Raw genomic sequence first — 22621 nt, 5'->3', positions numbered from 1 at the left:
ATTAGAAAATAACCATACGGCTTTAAATCTCTTGGGACTTGAAATTCCTCGCTCGATTAAGGCGAGTGTAGAAGTCGAAAAAGTGTGCAAAAATCGCTCCCTTGTTCCAAAACTCGATTTTTACATACACACGAAAACCAGGGCACTGAAGGCCGCAATTCATCACATATCTCCAACTGCCAAGAAGAGTAAATTTGGGCGAATTCCCGCGCGTGACCGAATCTGTTCCGGTGAATATTACACAATATAGGCCAATAACATCGAGAGACATCATATGTACATGTCAAAGAAAAACAAAATGCAAACCTTTTTCACTCCGATATCATCTGACTTTTGGTATATAAATCGACATCTGTAAGCACTATTCTATTCCCTCACTTCTATTACATCGCTAACATCGTCAGATTATTCATACTACAGTTCTGAACATAGAATACATCTACGCAAACATGCGTGACAACAACCGACAACTTTGATGGTGACTATGAACGTTAATCTGACTTCACGCACCTTAATCACACCCTTGAAGGATATTGATGTCCAAACGGCTAAAGTCCATCATATATATCGTATGGCCCTCGGCTTCATGGTGCTAATTTATGTTCCGGGACTAGCTAGCTTTAAGGATGAACTTCAGGGAGAGGAATCTAATGCATGTCACTCCCTAGGCCTGGCAAGCCAAAGAGAACTGAGGGCTCGAAGACGCGAAAAATAATCATTTATTGCGAGAAGCGCACGAGCTGATTGTCGAGTAGTCAGTATACGATGCATTTGTTGTAAAGTTTGTTGTCGAAGATTATCAGCCTGGCAATTGACAAAATGAGAATGAAAAAGTAAGGCATAGGTATATTGACTACTGGCAATTAAGGTATTAATTACATACATAAAGAAACAAAAATAACAAGTAACGTTTCAAATGTTTTAGGCAAGGCTGAAAAGTAGTTTGAGATGGACATCGCAATCTATCTATAGCCAAATCACCAAGTTCGTTAATAATTCTTGTTAAACATGTCTTCCGTGCAACAAACTTCTTGTACAAAAAAAGATGGTATAACCGCGTTTAGAAAGATAACCCTGAGGTTTACGCCTCAAAAGATGACAGTCCATTTAGCATTTGAAAACAATAAACAAGGACTATATATTGTATGGGTGAAATTTAGGGCCGACAAAACTAAATGAAGAACAAAGACATGTAGGTACTAGAAACAATTTGGTTCCATTCAAACTACAGGTTCCAACACCGAAGCACTATCACTTCGGCAGATGCGTCACTCAGCAATACCAGCCTTTTCATGATTCAGTGGAAAAGCAAGCTAGTGGAATTAACTATTAAGGGAGTTCACCTGGTGGAGGAAACCTTCAAGAGTTCCTAGCTTTCCCATGGCCATGGCCATTTGACCCATATAGTTTGCAACATTCCCCGATGACCCTGATGGCGCAGGTGAGCCACTGGCCAAGGTCTCAGCCAGGGACTGCTGCAATGCCTCCATCCCTTGTGACAGAGCATCTTCAGCCTGCTGGGATGATTGCTGCAGGTTGTAAATACCCACCAGTTGCTGCTCCGTTAATGGTTCCAATTGATTCACCAGAAGCTGCACCAACGTCAAAACAGATCAACAGGCCACAGAGAACTAAAAATGTTAGAGAACATTTGAAAATAATTTTGGGCAGCTCACTAATTACTCTTTTTAAGGAGAAAAAAAAACATCAATTTTGCTGACAAATTAAGTTCAAAGATGGGCACTACAAATTTCCATTGCTAACCATAGAAATACTCGTTTCCATGGACATGGTTCGTGAACCTATATGACACAGCCATGTTTGGTGTGGGCGATTCATAAACTAGAAGCTGTAGGATTGAAGCCATATATCCAACATTTCCACCATGTCAAACCATGATGTCAGTCAGAATGATAGCCCCAACTCAAAATGTCATAAACAATAGTTTCATGATAATAGATTTTACACATTGGGAGAAAACAGAGGGAACGAAATGTCAAAATAACTTATTATACACTAGGAGATGGAATTGTGCAGAAACTAAAATGGTATAATTTTTTGTGGTAAATTACGGTTTGCCCCCTCAATTTTGTGTTCAATTGCAACATCATACATCATTTTCATAACATTACAATCTCATGCACAAACTTACAATTTCATTGCAATGTAGGTTGTGAATTAGGGTTTGAAGGAAGGATACGGTATGGTAGGTGGAGGCATGGGGTTTGGAGGGAGAGGACGCAGGGGTTGGCTTGGTAGAATGGTAAGATGGAAGGGGTGGGGTCCACATGTACTTTTCTGATTTTTTGCACAAAAAGATGTTATAAATTGATTTTCATCTTGACTATTTTTAATTGATTCATTATCTCACGTCATCACTTAATAGTCAACTTAACAGAATTGCTAACAAATGTATGAAATTGCAATGAAATCGTAAGTTTATGTATGAGATTGTAATGTTTTGCAGATGATGTATGTGGTTGCAATTTAACACAAACTTAAGGGGGATTCCAACTGTATCAAGAGTACGGAGCACAAATTTTCACCTTAAGGAGCTCAGATGAGCGGAAGCCACCAATCCACATGAAACACCTCTCAGCTGGTGTTTTCCACATTCCTGACAAGATGTGGAAAACATCAGCTTTTGCTGCAGTTCCTTTTATTCTAAAAATGTCATCGTAGTGCGCAATGACATTGTCAATAACGGTACGGAGTTCAGTGTCGCCTGCATGTGAATTAACGGCAGCCCTCAACTCATTTATTTGCCTGTTGTGCTCCTCTAGCCACCTTGCATATTCCACATCAAATGCCAAAGCACCTATGAAATAAAAATACAAATAAAACAAGAATATTTTACCATCAAATATCAGTTAAGTGGGAAAATGTTAACAGTTCAGCAACATAATGCCATGTTGCCAGAATCACTGATAAGGTTAATTCTTGCCTAAATGTATGGTCCAGATTCATAATCTAACAGCATACGAATTTTATATTTCCAAACTGTCTGGGAATAGAATATTGCCTTTTTATCACACAACACAAGAATAATGTAATGCAACGTGTTGGCAACTACACCGTTATTAATATGAAAAACAGACCCACTATGTAAAAATTCAGGGCATGCTCGGACCCAATTGTAGAAGACTGAGGATGCCAAAATTACAGAACAATCCAGGAAAGAGAAGCTGTAGAAGTCTCCACCCAAAATAATCGACTTACTACACAAATCTAATGCAAATCTAATGCAGAGAACACCTAACCCCATCTTTACCAAATTTCTATAACATACATATGCATATCAATGCAGCAGGAATTACACTTCTGTGATCATTTTCAAGTCCAGGAAATATTAACCAATCGGAACATGAAATTAAGAGGTTCAAATACCATTTCCACTCATTGAATGGGATTGATCTCCGGAGCTTGAAATGAATATTCCCTGCCAAAATAAAACCACTAATATGATACAACATCCATGCCCTTCCAGGAATGAAAAATATATGATATATGATATATGTACGTATATTCGGGGACAACAAAATCCAACCTGCTGGCGGGCACGCTGAAGCTCTTGCTCGAGCTGGGTTAATTTCAGCCGACTACTCTCAAGTTGTTGTACATATGCCTGAGAGAAGAAACATAACATTACTTCTCCACACAGAACAGTAAGCATGACTCTTACTAGATGGGGAGCACTAACAACGAATAAAGGGGAAAATAATATACTCATAATTAATACTTAAATAGTAACCTACTTTTTTCCGTAATCTACTTTTCCTGGCAGCTTCACGATTTTGAGCAAGTCTTCGCAATGTCTGCAGAGATTGATTGCACGGTAAAAGGTATCCAATAATCATGCAAGATGACTATTTAATAGTATATTTAGTTTAAGTTACCAAACCTTTTGATCCCCAGGTTTTTCTTTTGACCTGTCACTGGAATCAGAAGCTAGAAGACCAGTGATTTGATTCCCTTCAATCTGCACAGGAACACTGAATTTAAATTCACCACAAAAGAAGCAGCCAAAATCAAATAAAGAATGAATATTCTCAGATGCAAAATAATTGTGTATGGCAAAATGAGGGATATCACTTTGAATCTTGGATACAGGAATGAAAAAATAAGCAGCAAAAGTGGAAGCAGGAGATGTTACCCTTTGATTTTTATCTTCCGTGTCATCTGTTGAAGTATCAGTCCTGGGGCTTCCATCTGCCATATTGGATTCCCCCCAGTTCTCGTGATTGCTACGAGATACAGAGAGGGGCTGTGGCTCTTTTTGCAGTGGAATAAGCTGAGATCCCACAAAAGAAACAAAAAGTTAATGTCTGAAGATGCAAGGGACTGAATTCCAGATTGCGCGTAAGTTACAATTTTTTTGGTCTGTTTTCATTTTCATTTTTCATTGTTCTTGTTCTTTTGTGAGGGGGAAGAAAAATAATTACCTTGTTTAAAGCACCAAATTGGGCATCACTACTTCCCACTGCCGGACTACTTAACTTGTTATGATTAAACATTGCGCCTATACATCAACAATGATTAAGTAATTGGGAGTCAAAATCAAAGAGATACCATAATACAACAAAAGTGAAATATTATCTGAAACTGTACGTGCATATAAACATATTACATATGCCTCCTTTTACCAAAAAAACAGAATCAGAATCACATTCTCTTCATCATATTCCAACATTGCCAGAAATTACTTGTGCTTCTGAAGTCGCACTTCAGAAAGTCAATGATGAATAGAATCTATTTTAAGGTAAGAATTGAACAACAGGACTAGAGCAGTGGCTTCCAAGATGTAGGAGTATATACACTCCCAGCTGATAGGTCATTCAAGTAAACACCTACAATCAGGCACTAGGAAACTAAACATGGAAGCTGACTAGAACACTAAGAAAACCTTATTCATAAGCTCATTTACCGAGTACGAAAATTAAAAGACAATTTACAGGTTCAACCACTGTAAAATTCAAAACTGGCCTAGTATCAACTGAAAGAAACAAGAAGAAAATTGCTAGTATTGAATTTTACTTCTGATAAACACCAAGATAGTTACATACTTCTCCCAATGTCAACAGCATCCTCTATGCGAAATCCAAGAGTTTGCTCGAGAATTCCAAAATCTGAAACTTGAGATGAACGAATGGAGCTCCCCTCTGTGACGCTGAGAAAAAAAATCGTCATAATCATGACTATCGAAATTGACGGATACGATCAAGAAAAAAGAAACTAAATCCATATTCATTGGCCAGATTGATAAGGCCAAAAAGGTACAATCAGAAATCATAATTCAATTACCCCTCAGAGTCAAACGTAAACTTGTTAAGAAGCTTCTTCATCGTGATGTAAACAGATGAAAAAACTTGTATAGTCTCAAAATCAACAATAACTTTGACATTTCATTTCAGTATCGAATGGTTACCAAATTAAAGGTCATGGAAACATTTCAAGTAGCATCTGTCCTGTTCCCTAATTTTAGGAGCACTACTATCATATTCTTGTATGAAAATAAACTAAAGGGAACAGACTTTAGTAATTAATACTAGATAAAATAATAATACTGCTACTCTGTTTGCTTCAATGAACAGTTGCATAATGTCAAATTAAATCAGGAACAACAATTCCTCCGTAACAGAACAATACCTCAATAAATCAATTGTTGTTTGCTACCTAGCCATGGTGGATAGGGTTTTGCCCCGCCGGCTTAGGGCCAAACTTAACCACCATATCCAGCCAATCACTTTAATGCCCTGCTTAGTTACAAGCCAACACTACTAGACTTGGCCCATAACAGAACAATGGACTCCAGTTGCTTTATTTATTTTTGTCCTGTTTGTTGGCTCTATTTTTTGTTATCATTTCAGTCATGAAAAACTGAAAAATCACAGCTATAACTCCCTTTCCTCAAATCATTGGAAAATCATTGTTAATACCGTGGAGAGACATTATGCCATAAAAATCTCCATACTATTTACACAAATTTGAGCTGTTGATGCATCATTCGGATAAATTCCCAAAGGTTACTTGTAACTAAGGACTCTATTTAGTAGTAAACATGTGGAAAGAATAAACTTCAGATACACATTTTTGTGCTGCTGGGGTTACAATATAAAAGAATTCACTAGGACAAGACCTAGTCAATTTAAGTGGTTGTGATTCCATTTGACCTGTGTATGATGTCAGAATTTAAGGTTCTAAGTCCCAATTTATGTTCCTTTCGATGATACAGTCCAACAACTGGACATGCAGGAGATTCTAATTTCAGCAGCATATGGCAGCAACAATTCTACCACATAAAAACTTATATTCATGTTCTAGTAGCACAGAGGCCGCTAACGGATCACAGCTTCCAAACTAACTGAAAGGCCAAGGAATCATATTCAAAAACCACGGAGCTACACTCCTACTGCCAATTAAACTTAAAAGATAAGAACAGTCATAATTCAATAAATATGTAGGAAATTAGAACTTAATAGAAGGGTAAGCAGATACCTACCTGGGATTGGGAGTGGGTACTGGAGGAACAAAGCTCGGCATCTCGGTCACGACTTTATTACCATCATTTGCACCAACTTTCACTCTTCTACTGCCCATGGATCAACATCATCATCACCGCCGCCAATCCCAGAACCAAAGAAACCCACTTTCAACAACTCCTCCACTGAAATAACAAAACAAAACAAAAAAAACCCAAAAAACACAAACTTTTCAAACCAAAATTCAAACTCCTAGCTATGCAACTACCAGAAAGATCAAAACTTTACAAAGAAACACACAGAAAAACAAAAAACAAAAACAAAATCCAATCAAAAGCTACCTATTGAATGGAAAAATGAAACATCACAAACCCCAGAAGCAAAAACACAAGATAGCTTACATACCAATAGCAGAAACTGTATGAAGAAACAAACCCTAGAGTTTGAAGTCCAGGAAGATGAAGAATCGGAGCTCAAAGGCAGTGAATTTCTAGAAATTAAGCAAAACCCAGAAGCTGAAATTGGGAGCAGAGCTCAAACAAAACCCTAACCCCGTGAAGCTTTTTGAGGATAAATACCAAGTTCCCCTTTGACCTTTTCCTCCTAATATTAGTATTATATTATATATGCCATCAAATGGCTGCAAAATTCAACTAACAGGCCCACCATGAATTTAACTTTTCTAATTTTCCGAGAGAGAGAGAGAGAGAGAGAGAGAGAGAGTAGAGGGGTAGAAGAAGCGTGACGTCCTGATCACACCAATCTCCTCTCCATAGGCCCTTATCTGCTCTGAAACTTTTTCCTGCTTTCAAAGCTCACCTCCATTTTTTTGTCTTATTTTACCGCTTTGGGAGGCCTTTCTTTTCCCTAATTTTATGTTGATATGAGAATTTTCCCATCTTGTTTTTAAGAATGTGATACTGCCCCCATTTCCTTTTAAACTGAAGTAGTGCTATCCACATTTTTTTTTTACTTTTCATACATCTCTTATTAATTTTTTTTTTTTTTGTGATCATTTTCAATTCATTCGATTTGACCACCGAAAATCAAAAAGAGTTTGTAGAAGGTAAAAATGGGTGTGAACAGCAACACCCTAAACTTTTATCTCTTTCTAAACCATTAATTCACATTTTTTTTAGTGCGAAGAGAGAGTAAGGTTACTTTTTCTATTACAATTGTGGGGTGGGGATTACGCTAAAGCATCCAATAAGTCAATAATAATTTGGTATTAAACTTATTACCATGGTAGCAGATGTTCTAAATTTCATTATTTATTATGAGTAAATAGAATAGAACATGAAACCTAAGTGCAATAACGAATGTTTATAAAACTTGAGTTTCTTATCTATTGCGGAGAAAAAAAAAACAAAAAAAGTCAAATAATTCTTATACATAGAGAGCTGTTGTTGGTACTTTAAAAATATCATAATGCATTTGCCGAGTTTTTTTTCTTCTCCTTTATCATATTTCAGCATAAGTTTATAAACATTTAATTTTTCAACATAAGTTAAAAGAGATTTCTTCAACCAAGATCAATACAAATAATTTATCCTTTTAGTAAGGTCAATATCACTTACTAAAATTTGTAGAATTTATAGTTGTGTATATATATATAAAAGGGCGGTGTTATCCACACACTCATTTTTACTTCTCATACGCCTTTCAGTTTCAAGTCGTTAGGTCAAATAAATTAAAGAGATCAATTGACAAAAATTATACAAAGATGTGTGACAAGTAAAAATGAGTGTGTGAAAAGCAATATCCCATATAAACCAAGATAAGTGGTATTTAAATATAGTTGGTGGCTCTCCTCTAGGTCTCGAAGGATGAGATTGTAAATTAAATGTGAATGGATGACTACTCACCACAAGCAAGTCAACTATTAGCTTCTTCTGTTCTACAAGATTAGGTAAGGCCGTGAGGGCCAAGAGAACTGGCCGTCTACGGAGTAAAGCGCTAATTTGAATGAAATACTTGGGAACTAGTAAGATTTTAAAAATTTCAGTGGCTGCCCCAGAAATTAAGGGGGAAAGTAGAGCGCGGTGCTCTCCAAAAGAAGTCCTTTATGTCTGTTATTACGAGATTGCCACTGTCTGGATGCAGAGAAATATACCGCAAATGGCTGGGGATGGCCTTTTTGTAGTTTTGGTTAAGTTCAGGGGTACTTCTGATTGGTATTAAAAATGTGACGTAAAATTGTAGCAGCCTTGAATTCCCGCGCCGCCCGTTTAGAAGATCCGAGAACTTTGCTTGACCGTGTGCAATGACCTCTCTACCCTTTTGAGTTGGGCTTGGGGTGCAAAGTCAATATTGTTATCTTGGACTCAAATAAAGGTTTTTTTTTTAATATTATTAGTATTATTAAGAAAGGGAGTGATCCGAAATAATTACAATATTTTAAGTGATGTGGGAGTTTGAACGTGGGATGTAAAGTGAAAACCCAACGCCTTTATTGGGATACTAAAATGTGCATAAAAGTGCATTCATACTCTAAGTTCCATTGTTAGATAATGTATGTATATGTTCGGCTTCGGTTGTCATTTTCACTTGCAAGAAAAACAAAAACATCAATGATTTCTTCTTTTTAAGATGTTATTTTCATATTTTAGGTATTCTCTCAAAGATTATCTCTATCAAAATCATCTAAATTCTAAATTATTTGACCGTTAGATTAAATGATAGTCATCTTACTGTTTCTTTGAATAATCATATTCACCTATTTTTTTTCACTACAATTTGTTGTTGGATGTTGAAAGTACACAATTTTTGCTTATGGAGTGTATTATTAAGCAAGGGGAGAGTTCAAAACTAGTACAATAATTTAGGGGATGTGGAAGTTTCGAACCCAAGATGCAGAGTGAAAATTCAACACCTTACTCACTAAGATATTAAAACACACACAAGAATGCATTCAGACTCAAGTTCAATTGTTGGATAGTGCATGTATGAGTTGGGGTTTATGTTGTCCTTGTCACTCGCAAGAAAAACAGAAACATCAATGGTTTCTTCTTTATAAGATGTCACTTTTATATTTTTAGTCTACCCCAATGCTTATCTCCATCAAAATCACTCAAATTCCAAAATATTTGACTGTTGGATTAAATAGTAGTCATCTTAGTATTTCTTTAAAAAATCGTATTCCGCTAATTCTTTTTCACTACAATTGGATGTTATAATGGTTTGGATTTGTCCAATTTTTTGCAAGGATGATTTATGGATAATGTACTAAAATATAAATGGATTGGATCATTGAATAAAATTACGAAGTTTGAATGAATTTTTTCTAGGAGTCAGATTGTGTATTTGAGGTCATAAAATAACACGGTGTATGATAAAGAGTAGGCAACATTTTTGGGTAGCTAGGATGATTATTTGGTGGATTATGGGTTGGTAGTATTGAGGGTCCTAGGGTTCATATTGAGTAAAATATTGATAGCAAGAAACGAGCGGGTGGGTCTAGGTCAAAAATAATTAGTTACTGTGTGTTTGGGACTCGAGTGCAATGCATGTTATGTGACGTTGGTGAAGGAGAACGGGACCCAAAAAAAATAAAATTGAAAATTGAAATGAACAAGTTTATTGCAATGTACTAAAAAGTTTTTCGATCGGGGCCTTCTTTCATTGTTATGCATAGTAAGTGAAGGAAAAATTGTCAAAACTAAGATTATCGAGCAACATACAAATAGCATCTAACAACTAAACGGAAGCTAAATCAAATGCACAAAAAAAGATCTTAACCATGAAATTCCAGTCTAGTAGTGTGTTGAACCATGATTCAACTCAAATTCAAAGAGAGAGTTGAGAATCTGTTATACATTTGTAAATCCTCTTTGCATTGAAAGACTATTTACCTAAAATGAGGGTCTTCATTCCTTTGCTCTCCTTCACACTCCTTTGTGCCCTTGGACTTTGGCTTCTTGGATTTGGTGGAATTAGAATCTCCAAAGTTCACAAAGGAAGGAACCTCTATTTTCTCCACACCAAAGAGAGATTTGATGAAGAAGATGAGTGAGCTAGGAGGAAGATTGAGTTAGTGAATCTCCTCATAGGGGTTGGCCTTGTAGAGAGAATGCGAGAGAAATGTTTCCCCAATTCCTCCTAACAAAACCCTAATCACGTTAGGCTCATAATGCCATATATAATCTCTTCGTTTTGTGACTTAATCAGAAAGCCTCACACTTTCTCTATACAGCTGGCTACACTAGGCTTATGAGCATTTTGGGCTTTTTAATTTTAAGTTGTTACCACTTAGTATTACAATTTAGGGGTATTCCTCTTCACTTGTAAATGAGATGTCTTATGTTCGATCTTGACAAAGATGAATTTGAACTAAATTATTGCTAGTCCAATATAAGACTTAGCCTACCCCCTCCCCCTTAGTGTAGATAATATATCTTGTTAAAAAGAAAAAATTTAAGTTGTTGAACCGTTTAACCTATTGGGCTTTAAAACTCGTAGCTAACTTAATGTCACGCCTTGACCTACGAATAAAGACTACTCACGAGTTAGAGTGTGAGCCATGTTTTAGCTATATAAGTAAATTCTATAATCAAGACATGGTGAGGAAAAATAAATTATAATAATTTGCAACGATTACACCCGTACAACACTTGAGTTTACTACATAAAATTTATCAAAAACACAACGCAATGAAATTAGTACACAAATTACTTCACAACTAAAAGTACCAACAAAATAATAATTGAAATGTAAACCCACCCTTACTACTGAAATTGGTACTTTACAAAAAAGAATTACTTCTAGCAAGAGGGATCTATAACTTATATTCCAGTAGTTTATGTACCTGCAGATGATTTGAAAGATCCTACTTTGGCCATGACATTTGCACATTTAGATGCTACTACCATACTATCAAGAGGATTAGCTGTCAAAGGTATCTATCCAGCAGTAGATCCTTTAGATTCAACATCAACCATGCTCTAACCTCGTATTGTCGGTGAAGAACATTATGAAACTGCGCAAAGGGTCAAAGAAACTTTACAACATTACAAAGAACTTCAAGACATTATAGCTATCTTTGGGTTGGGCAAATTATCCGAAGAGGATTGCTTAACCATAGCAAGAGCACGAAAATTTGAGCGTTTCTTATCACAACCTTTTTTTGTAGCAGAAGTATTTACCGGTTCCTTAGGAAAATATGTTGGTCTAGCAGAAACAAAGGGTTTAAATTGATCCTTTCTGGAGAATTAGACGGCCTTCCTGAGCAGGCCTTTTATTTGGTAGGTAACATCGATGAAGTTATTGCTAAAGCTACGACCTTAGGAACTTAGAAATGGAGAGTAAATTGAAGAAATGACCTTAAATCTTTGTGTACTAACCCTAAATCGAATTAATTGGGATTCGAAAGTGAAAGAAATTATTTTATCTACCAATGGTGGACAAATTGGCATATTACCAAATCATGTGCCTACTGCCACATAAAATGAGATGCATGAATGTACTCACTTTTAATCCCACCAATACATACCTAAGACACTCAAGCCTCCACATCTCATACCATCCTTATATCACTTGGATCCGAATATCTTACAGTGTGAGTGTTGTTCATCCCTTAAGCCCAATTTTTATAATAAATTCTCAATTTCCACTATTATATAGGCACTTCCCCTGACGCCTAATTTATACTCAAGCCATTTTCCCGACGTTTGACATATACAAAATTTTATTATTTTATATTCGAGGCATCCTTCAGCCCTTAAATACATACTCAACTCCACACTTTAGACCACTTAACACAACTAAGGACTTGAACACAACATTGTTTTTCTTGCTTTGCAATGCTTATGCATATGTATAGCAACATCAGCGTCAATAATTACATGCTATATAATAAATTTATAAACAGTCAAACACATGAAACACACAAATAGAATGAATAAATAATAGTAAGGGAGATTAATGAAAGCTGATAGCAAGATTATATATTTTATTTCTTACCTTTGAGATCTTCCCTTCATTATTAATTCCTTTTTACCTCACCACTCATCTCGTCCACCAACTGGCCACTTAACACTCAACTTATTTGTTCCAACCCATGACTTTTGCTTCTTTTCATATAGTTTCCCCCAAAGAACCACCACCACTGCTCTCTTTCTTTTGAACCTTCCGTTCTCATTATTTTCTACAACCCGTCCCCCCTCTTTCCTTGTTTCTTTCTTTCTTTTGAATTCTTTCCCTTTTTACTTACCTTTCACACCTCACTCTCTTTCATGAAGGTGAGTAGCATAAACTAGACATGTTGGCCATACAAAGAGGCTGTCCGAAAAGGCCAGCTCAATCTTACATCAACTATTTAAATTGACGTACAAGTTAGCATATAGATTGGGTTGTCGTGATTTTTGGATAAGTTATAGAAGAGATGATAAGGAACAACTTTTATGAAGGAAGTGTATCTGTTTGAACACAGAAATTTGGAGGTTTGAAGCTCCAAACATGGCTGTCTGATTTTATGCGGAATTGGAAATTGGGTTGGAGTTTCAAACATTTGGAACAATCGCACCGTTGGATCTTCCTGAAGGTCTAACATGTTATAGGTGTTCGCCAGACGAACAACTTTCATGAAGGAAGTATTTTGATCTAAGTTGCAGATGATGGAGATTTGGTGCTTTGAACATGTATGACGATTTCAAGTTTTTGTGTATCTTTCTTTTGATAACTAGATAAAAATGATGGTGAGTTTTGTGGAGATATTATTGTGTAAGCTTGAATACGTTTTCTGGTATTTTTTCTTGTGATTTCTTTTTGAGGATTCTCAGAGAAAGTATAGGAAGATTTTTTATGGTTGAGTAGGAGTGTTTTTTTTCATGGCAATGATCTTAAAATGTAAATGCATAAACACAAGATTTAAGTGGTTCACCAAATCAGTTACGTCCACTAAGATGGTTTTGTGTTGGTTATTTATTTTATTTTCTTAAAGATTCAAAACTTTATTTATTATTATTTTAAATAAAAAATATGAAGAATCATATTCATTAGAGAAGTCATGTATTTTATTAAGGGGTATGTAGAGTTTAATAAATAGCGAACTCCTCAAACAGAACAAAGACGTTAACATAGATTAAAATGTCTTCCTTCTCTCTCTACTACAGTACTCATATATAATTCTTATTATCTTCCTACTCATCTTGATCATCAATGGGCAATTGATCACTACTTGGTATCTCGTCTACCGTAATCATGTAATCGTGCTTATGGATTAGATATTTTGTGAAATTCAAGGGTTATATCTTGGAGTTGTAGATAGCCGTTATAACCGACATGTAGGGAGGCGTCTACAGCTTTAGGATAGTGACAACACGCCTCTCTTGATATCACAGGCCAGATCATTCTTTACTTTTTCCTTTTTACTGCTTTATTTATTGATATATGTGTTTGATGCATTTGGGTATTATCTAATTGATTGAATTTACATGTAAATTATGATCATAATCATTTATATTATCCTACAACTAAAGCCGTATAAGTGTGATAATATAATTGCAAATTTTTATAATCTGTTTTCACAGTGCTTTGAAAGTCCAATAATTGTAGTTTTCATGCCGTTGAATTTTCTGGGAAAGGCTAACCATACCCTTCACTGATTGCATCTTTGATTCTCTGCAATATATTCCTTTTACTTATGCTGTTAATAATTTGCCTCTCTGCATTTTTATTTTATTTTTTTATTATTTGTGTCGTGTCGCTGAAAGCCTGGGAAGGCTAACCTTTCCCTTCTGACCGTGCCCTTCTTTCATTATTTTTGACTTTATGCATTTTTATTTTATTCAATACCAAAACACTTTTAGATACAGTTTCTAAACAACACAACTGATCAATTTAAATACCAGTTTATAACCCAAAAAAAAAAACCAGCGTGACTTGAAACGTTTTATACAATTCGTGAACTGTGTGTGCACGCCCATCTTTATCCATTCGGATATTTTGACTCATCCAAACCATTTATTTACGCATAGGTCAACCATACCTTTCATTATTAATTGATCTGTGGTTATTATACAATAGTATAGTTTATCCTATATTAGTTAATACTTTTGAGTGACAAACTTGTTTTAATTTCTATAGTGTTGTAGCAATCTTATTTCTCTCTCACTTAGCATTGTGGTTTAAACGATTGAGATCAGGGGTTTGATCTAGAATTATCTGAAGAAAAAAAAATTATTTCTGAACTCATTAGTTTTTTTTTTGCCTGGTAAATATAGGCATCAAATGCCAACAAGAATTATGTAGTCTTGTAGATCCTTCCTAGTACTATAAAATCCATATATTATTTGCTAAATTTCGTTGTGAATTGATTGAGTTATGATCATGTTAAACAATGACTTAGAATCTGAAAATTCTGGACAAAAACATGTTAATTTGGGTTTCAGATTCTATATCGTCAAAGGGGAAAAGTTATGCTCTATGCAGTTTTATATATATGCATATTGGTTTACCTATATGCATATTTGAATCTCTGGATTTTTTCCGTAAATATCATCACTACAGTCACAATTTTTTGAATGAATGCGTTGTTAATTGGTACCTATATGCATATCTACAAACGCAGAAAACGTTTTAATTGCATGGATTTGTTTACTGTGCATTTTATAAACACCTTACTTGTTTAATTTTCCAATTTGCATTTGTATGGCTTGAATTCTATGAGGAAATAATGTTTATATCTGTATAGCACACAATAACCAATTGATGTGATTGCTTCTTCTTTCAACGATCTTCTGAAGATAGGTTTTCAATTTTAATTCTTGTTACGATTATATGTGTTTGCAGACATTGTCTCTACACAGTCTCATTATTCTTCGAATAAAAACCGAATATGCATGAGTCTGCATATATAATTTTGTCTTGAAACAAATTAAATGTGCATTGTGTTTTGAAAAAAAATAATATAGAAACTGAAAAAAATGTCACTTAAATATCTCATTCTTGAAATTGCAGTATAAAACTAGACCTGTTTGCTATTGACTAAAAGTTCTGTTTCAGTTTGATTGCACCTTATCATATTCTTGCAAAGTATAATTTACAAATGTATGAAAGGGTAAATGAAGTTTGACCTAGAAACTGAATTTTGTTTTCATTTGGCAATTAAAATATCGGTTCATCATCATGTATATGTATAATTACTGTATGCATGTTGTCTCGACATTGTTGAGGCAAAGGGAACGAATTTCATTGTTAAGTAGTTGTCAAAATTTCAAATGAGATTGTCGGCATTTGAGTTGTTATGCATTTTGTGATTTAACTTATAATATATTGACTTTGTGTTTGCATAAGAATTTCTTACTGAAAAACTAATGAGTTATTTGATTATTTAAGATCTGAGTTTATTGATAATTCTCTCTAGAGGAGAAGCGGGATTATTCAATTTGATCTTTTCTCTTAATCAAGAAATGGTTCCATTCCTAGACTATTACATTACATTACTTGCATTTGCTTATTATTTATTTCATGTAAGTACTTTAGTCCCATGCCTGACAATAGTTTGCGAATTGCATATCTCTCTTGAATTATTGTATTTTCACCACTTCATACTTTTGACTTCCATTAGTCTGATTTGATATGCATTATGTGCAATATATATAATAAGTAAAGGAAGAAGAAAAGAAACAAGAAGAAAAGTGAAAAAAAAAATAAAGGGCCATATATATCATTTTTAAGTAACATGGGTTATTTTGTTTTCATCTTAGAGATTACACATGTGAAATTATTGAGATTTTTAGCAAGAGACAAAATGGCGAACATGTTAAACTTCTATGCAGGTACGTAGTTACTTTACGGTTGATGTTCATATTTATATATGTGGCTGTGAGATTTATCATGAGATTGAATCTGTTGTCAATTATAAAATAGTTATGTGTGTATACTATTCTATACTTAATGTTGAAGCATACTATGGAAATATAGATTAATGTTTGATGCTCTCTTGGTTATTTAACAATATTTCCTAATTCTTTTATGTCAATGCTCACTAGAACAAACAAATAATATTGAATTTTTCTTCAATGTGCATATAATTACTCTTACTTTTGATATCTTATATATAATGAAATTGATTTGAGATTTTCATGAAATTAATTTTCTAATAAGTGCCATAATGTGGGGGTATGTTTCATTGCTCGTACCCATGTTTATTCTAGTGAAGTTATGAATGATTAATTATGCACCTTAAACAACTTATCTGTGAAATTATGACTAAAATATTTTTTAGCTTGCAGTTAGTTATAACGTGCAGGTTGACGAGCGCTGACGAGCAAATATATGACCAGAAAACTTATATATGCCTTGTGAAGGCAATCATAATTAATAAAATGACTTGTTAGTCATTTATCTACATGCCTCGAGGAGGCTAAATGCAAAATTGTCGAGAGGGATGTGCTTAAGCCCGTAAGGGAGTCACCTAAGGAAGAAACCCAACTTCTGTGATTGGAGATCCCATGAAGGAAGTTCAATGTGGTAAGAACAATCTATATTGCGTGACTCATTATAGCACTCATATTATAATGAAGATATCCATGAGATATCTTTGTGCTCATCCCTATGACATTAGTGCAATTTTATGTGACGTTAGGAAGGGTATTAACCTTGAATGAGTTTCGAGGCAGGCAATCTCCTGCAGGGTACATGTCACATGTACTCTTGGAGAACTCACCTAAGTGAGAGTAGTTGTGAGGCCGCAATTGTGAGGATTGGGCTGTTCTCTAATAATTCTCATGAGAATCAAGATTAAGCGCATGGCCATAAATAGCGCTAACCCGCGCCAAGTTTTTGATCGATACCATGTGTGTTACATTTAGTATTCTGGTCAAAAGGAGTCTAGTTCAAGACATGGTTCACTATGATTCATTCAGATGAAAGTTGTTAACACTAAGTGTAGGTTCAAGTCCAAAAGACACCTACACCTATTGCATGGTATACAAGTTGCCCAAATTTCTTCCATTCATATCTATATGTTTACTTCTTCTACATTTCTATGGAGTTTTGAATCTTGTGGGAGATTGTTGGTTATTTATTTTATTTTCTTAAAGATTCAAAACTTTATTTATTATTGATTTTAAATAAAAAATATGAAGAGTCATATTCATTAGAGAAGTCATGTATTTAATTAAGGGGTATGTAAAGTTTAATAAATAGCGAACTCCTCAAACAGAACAAAGATGTTAACATAGATTAAAATGTCTTCCTTCTCTCTCTACTACAATACTCATATATAATTCTTATTATCTTCCTACTCATCTTGATCATCAATGGGCAATTGATCACTATTTGGTATCTCGTCTACCGTAATTCTGCTTATGGATTAGACACTCTGTGAAATTCAAGGGTTGTATCTTGGAGTTGTAGATAGCCGTTATAACCGGCACGTAGGGAGGCATCTACGGCTTTAGGACAGTGACAACACGCTTCTCTTGATATCACATGCCAGATCATTCTTTACTTTTTCCTTTTTACTACTTTATTTATTGATATATGTGTTTGATGCATTTGGTTATTATCTAATTGATTGAATTTACATGTATATTATGATCATAATCATTTATATTATCCTACATTTTTTGTTTCTATTACACTATATATGGAGGATTTACAATATACATTGTAATGGCTAAGAAGCTTTAACAACATGTAAGAGAAATATAAGAAAGTAATCTTAAGGGAAGAACAGCTCTGGTTAGAGTTGTTTCCCTTCCTTCCTTTTTTCCTTCCGCTGGTTCTTGCCCTTATTTTATAGGGCTTGCATGGCATCTTCCTTCCCACAATATGTACAATCTAGCTTAAGGATAAAAGCTCCCAAGTGCGCCGATCGAAAGACACTGTTGTGCAAATTATCAGAAATCATTATGTGTTTCAATGGCTAAGTAACACGTGTTAAGCTAACCATGAACAAAAAATTATCATGCAAAATGGATGCATGGTCTAAGGTCATGTTGAAATTTAGCTTAAGTTTTCTGATCAAAACATATTGGTAAGTCTACAAAGCAATAGGCTAGCCAAATGGTAGTTGGTAAGAGCTCCACGTCTCTCTCAAAAAAAAAAAAAAAAAAAAAAAAAAAAAATATATATATATATATATATATATATATATATATATATATATATATATATATCACTACTATGTCCTTATCACAATAGAGTGCTCACAATCTTCTTGGTGCCCTTTCTAGCAACTTGTTTAGATAAATATATAATACAAAGATGACAATAACTAGCTTACTCTAAATCAAAAATTAACTTACAAGAATACTAGTAGGCACAAATACTTGTTTCCAAAACTATGACAAAATGGAGAAATACAAATACATAGGATACATTAATGTAAAAATATGACAAAATTTTCGTAATATTGAAATAGTAATCATACATATACATACACACGTACACACATATATATAGTGTGTGTGTGTGTCTATAAATATATATTCTAAAATACAGGTAGTTACACACTTAATTCAAACTTATCCATATGATTAATTACCTTTTACTAAACCCTAGCCACAAAAAATTAAATGATTTGTTGTTCTTACTCAACTCTATTATTTTTTCACTCTCTACCTTACACATAAACGATCCATTAGGTTCTAATTAGCAAGACAATGTCAATTAGAACTTTTACTAATCGATTGTGAATTGAAACTATCTTTCAACTCTCATATAATGAAGATTAGTGATTGTTAATCTTTAGGGATTCCATAAGCTATGAGTGACTCTTACCAATATGTCATGACTACCCAAGCTAAGCAGAACAGGTGGAGAACCTATTCAGTTTGAAATTACAATGCAATACGATCATTCTCTATATCAATACTCTTGATCACATTGTTTGGTTAATAATTTATCCATGTCATCTATCCAATCTGATTCTCTAGTTTTTATGATTACTACTAGCCAGAGACTCTTGAATCATATATTGAATATTCTCCTTCAATAGTTTGAATGTTAGAGATCCCTTATTGTGCACTCACATTGCCTCTACGAATAAATTAGTGATCCCAACATTGTGCTAAGCAAATCATAACGTTATGACGCATCATTAAATGATCAAAGACATATCCATAAGACAACTGTGGTGTCTCAAGTCAAAGAAATACTTTATCCAACTAGTGAGTTCTTATATGACATGATATGAGAACTCCTGATTAATCATGTTCAGTGAACTTACTCTCTATTGAGCATCTGCTTACTTGCCTTGCTGTCTTTTGCACCAGTGACTTGAGAGTAAATCACTCTTAAAGAGATAAGACATAGTATATATAGATCTTACAAGATTGCCAATGCCCAATTAGCAATCATATGATCAAGAATGTTTATTATGGGACCATGATTTTCCAAGGCTGGAGCAAGGTTGATCTGAATACTGATACATCAGAAGTCTGGTCATGGACTCACCAACTCTAAGCGTAGTTGTATCAAATGAAGCAAGGTGCCACCATTACTCTACTCCAAGGCACTAGGCGAAGTCCAAACGACTCCACTAGATGACCATGCTTGCTCCGCAAGACAAGCGATCTAATCTAGATATGGACACAATCAGATCTTATAAGTCTTGGAGTCCCTAAAATCTAGGGATAGGCGCGCCCCGCAAGTAATCACAACTCCTTAGAGAATGCAATATTACTTACTAGATATCATCTAGGAGCTCTCGGCTTAGAACGAGGATTCTATCCTAAAAAGGTCTATCTCACACGGTATAAATACACCCATCTAGGGTTCATCTACGGTAATGCAATCTATACACTTGTATTCTCTTGCCCACTGCTTAAGTCTAAAAGTCATCCACTAACTTGACCGTGGGAGAGCCTTTGGTCAGCACACACCTCACTCCCTGGCCTAAGGTTTGCTTATGGTATGTTTTGCAGGTTGCTCAGGTTTACTCGGATTTGTGCTCAACCGCCGCTCACAGAAGTGCACAAATTTGTTCCAACATTTATGATATATGTATGAGAAAGAAAAGTCTCATGAACCTAACTTTCTTACATTACATGTTATATATTACTTATTCCTTGGACTTATGTTTTAGGCGTATAACATTTAATGAGACGGCTTTAAACAATAACCTTTGCCCTTAGATTAAACTAAATTAGTTTAATATGTGAAATGTCCGTAAAATATCATTTCATGATTGGCTTTTAGGGAACAATTCCAACAATTAGATCGATGGAAAATGAATTTCACCTAGCTCATCTCCACATCTGCATAGTTAGATTGATGGAGAATGAGTTCTTTTACACAAGTTCCTCCCATGTTCAGAATTTTTTCCACGGCTAGATGTGGTGAGTTTGACAGTTGTGCTGTATAGGTGCGAGTAGTGCTCATTTAGGCTCAACGAGTGATTTTTGGTTTTGATGGATACAAGTTTTGTTGGTTAAGCTTGAGATCACACTCAATAGGAGTGTTTGTGAGGCTCTTTGTCCTCTATAATTTAGGATTGAGTTTGGTATGATTACAGTATCAAAATATTCGTACCAATTACCATTACCAAACTTTTGGTATCTCAAAATCTATTATCATTGTCGTGTTAAATTTTCGATATACCAAATTGCAGTACAACAAATGATTTGGTTGGTATGGTATGGTATACCACTTTGGTAATTGACCATTTTTTTTAAAAGCCAAAATCTAATTTTTCTTTTTAGTCCAATATCAAATGCCACAAGATTACATATAAATTGACTGTCAAACATTTTTATTTATTAATCCACGTTTGTTATTTTACCAAAAAAAAAAAAATCCACATTTGTTAGATAAATTATTAAAAGAAGACAATACCTTAAGGCAACGAGTAGATTATACATATTTAATTAATTGTATATAAATTTATAGGGTAAAACCCAACTATGAGTCAAACTACAATCTTATACCTCACGTTTTATAAATTATAATATCATACCTCATAGTAGTTCGATCTATAGTTGAGGTAGTTTTGTGTAATTTGCTCAAATTTATATACACAATAAGGGTTCTTATATATATGGAATAAGATCAAGGGACAAGCATTTTTACATATACTTTTAAAATGGGAACTTTAACGAAAAGCACCCGGTACTGTTCACTTTAACAAAAAACTACATTTTTACACTAAAAAGTCAATCCTGGTACTATTCACTTTACCCTTTATTTTGTCATTATCATTAAAACTCAAAGTTTTCAAGCCTTTTTCATTAGTTTTCCTTTAATTTTAAGCCTTTAGATTACATGACATCCAAGGGTTCTTATTTATTCATTAAATGACATGGATGTTTATGTGGATTTTATCTAATATTAAAGATAAAATAAAACTGAAAAAAAACATAAAATCTAGAAAATTAAAAATAAAATTAAAAAAGAAGATAATTTAAAACTGAAATTGGTGCTCCCATTCCCATTTCAATCAAAATTTGGATTCACACCCTAGTTGTCGTGGAAACAAATAATCAGACATTGAACCCTAATATAAAAAAATTATCATATCTCTTCTTTGCCGATGAGGTCTACAATGCTTGGATGAAATCTCTTCTTTCATTTTATAAAATACACCCTAATAATAACAAAACAACATATTTTTTAATTAAAAGAAAAAAGATACCAGGCATAGGTAATACCTAGCATAAACAAGGATTAAGATAGTTTGTTTGATTCGAAAACTGAACTAACACAACTACCAAGATTTTGCAAAACTAAATTTACAGATATGAACAGTAATATAGGGTTTAGGGTTTTGTTTTGTTTACCTAATAAAGACTTAAGAGACTAATAGCTTGATTCGTTGTAGAGGGCATCAAAATTTCGTATCTACTCCTTTCTGGTTTGCACGCTTATAAGGTTTCTTCCCTTTTAATTATATTTTTAATTTCCTTTCAGATTTTATGTTTTTTTTGTTTTTTTTATCTTTAATATTATAAAAATCCACATGAGCATTCATGACATTTAATAAATAAATAAGAACACCTTTGGATGTCATGTAATCCAAAGGCTTAAAAAGAGTGTAAAATATTTGTAAAAATGTTTGTCCCTTGATCATATTCCTATATATATAATCATTTTGGTACTGTATGCTATTGGTTTTGGATACCATTACTCTACAAATTATATTTGGTTCAGTACAAGTACAGGACCATTGCCGGTTGATACAAAAAGTTGGCACAAAATTG

General features: G+C 34.3%; 1 protein-coding gene and 1 pseudogene across 2 annotated transcripts; one reads left to right on the top strand and one right to left on the bottom strand.

The window, feature by feature from the left end:
- Positions 1 to 213: 213 nt before the first annotated feature.
- On the bottom strand, positions 214 to 7314 carry LOC126599419 (transcription factor HBP-1b(c38)-like). Of its 2 annotated transcripts, XM_050265794.1 has the most exons (12): positions 6885 to 7314; positions 6500 to 6664; positions 5064 to 5167; positions 4443 to 4519; positions 4154 to 4291; positions 3902 to 3979; positions 3756 to 3815; positions 3548 to 3625; positions 3388 to 3439; positions 2547 to 2818; positions 1344 to 1592; positions 214 to 804 (listed from the first exon to the last, which is right to left on the bottom strand). In XM_050265794.1, exons 2-12 carry the CDS (start codon positions 6595 to 6597, stop codon positions 658 to 660), a joined length of 1353 nt encoding a protein of 450 aa, XP_050121751.1. In that variant the 5' UTR covers positions 6598 to 6664; positions 6885 to 7314; the 3' UTR covers positions 214 to 657. The 2 variants fall into 2 exon arrangements, with proteins under 2 accessions (XP_050121751.1, XP_050121752.1); XM_050265795.1 differs by lacking the exons at positions 5064 to 5167; positions 6885 to 7314 and having other exon boundaries at positions 6500 to 6647.
- Positions 7315 to 11193: 3879 nt separating this feature from the next.
- LOC126599021 (ATP synthase subunit beta, chloroplastic-like) lies at positions 11194 to 11789 on the top strand (annotated as a pseudogene).
- The last annotated feature ends 10832 nt before the right edge of the window (positions 11790 to 22621 follow it).

This window comes from Malus sylvestris, chromosome 14, assembly GCF_916048215.2.
Source record: "Malus sylvestris chromosome 14, drMalSylv7.2, whole genome shotgun sequence".
NCBI classification, from domain to species: Eukaryota; Viridiplantae; Streptophyta; class Magnoliopsida; order Rosales; family Rosaceae; genus Malus; species Malus sylvestris.
This window is presented reverse-complemented; position numbering and strand designations above follow the sequence as displayed.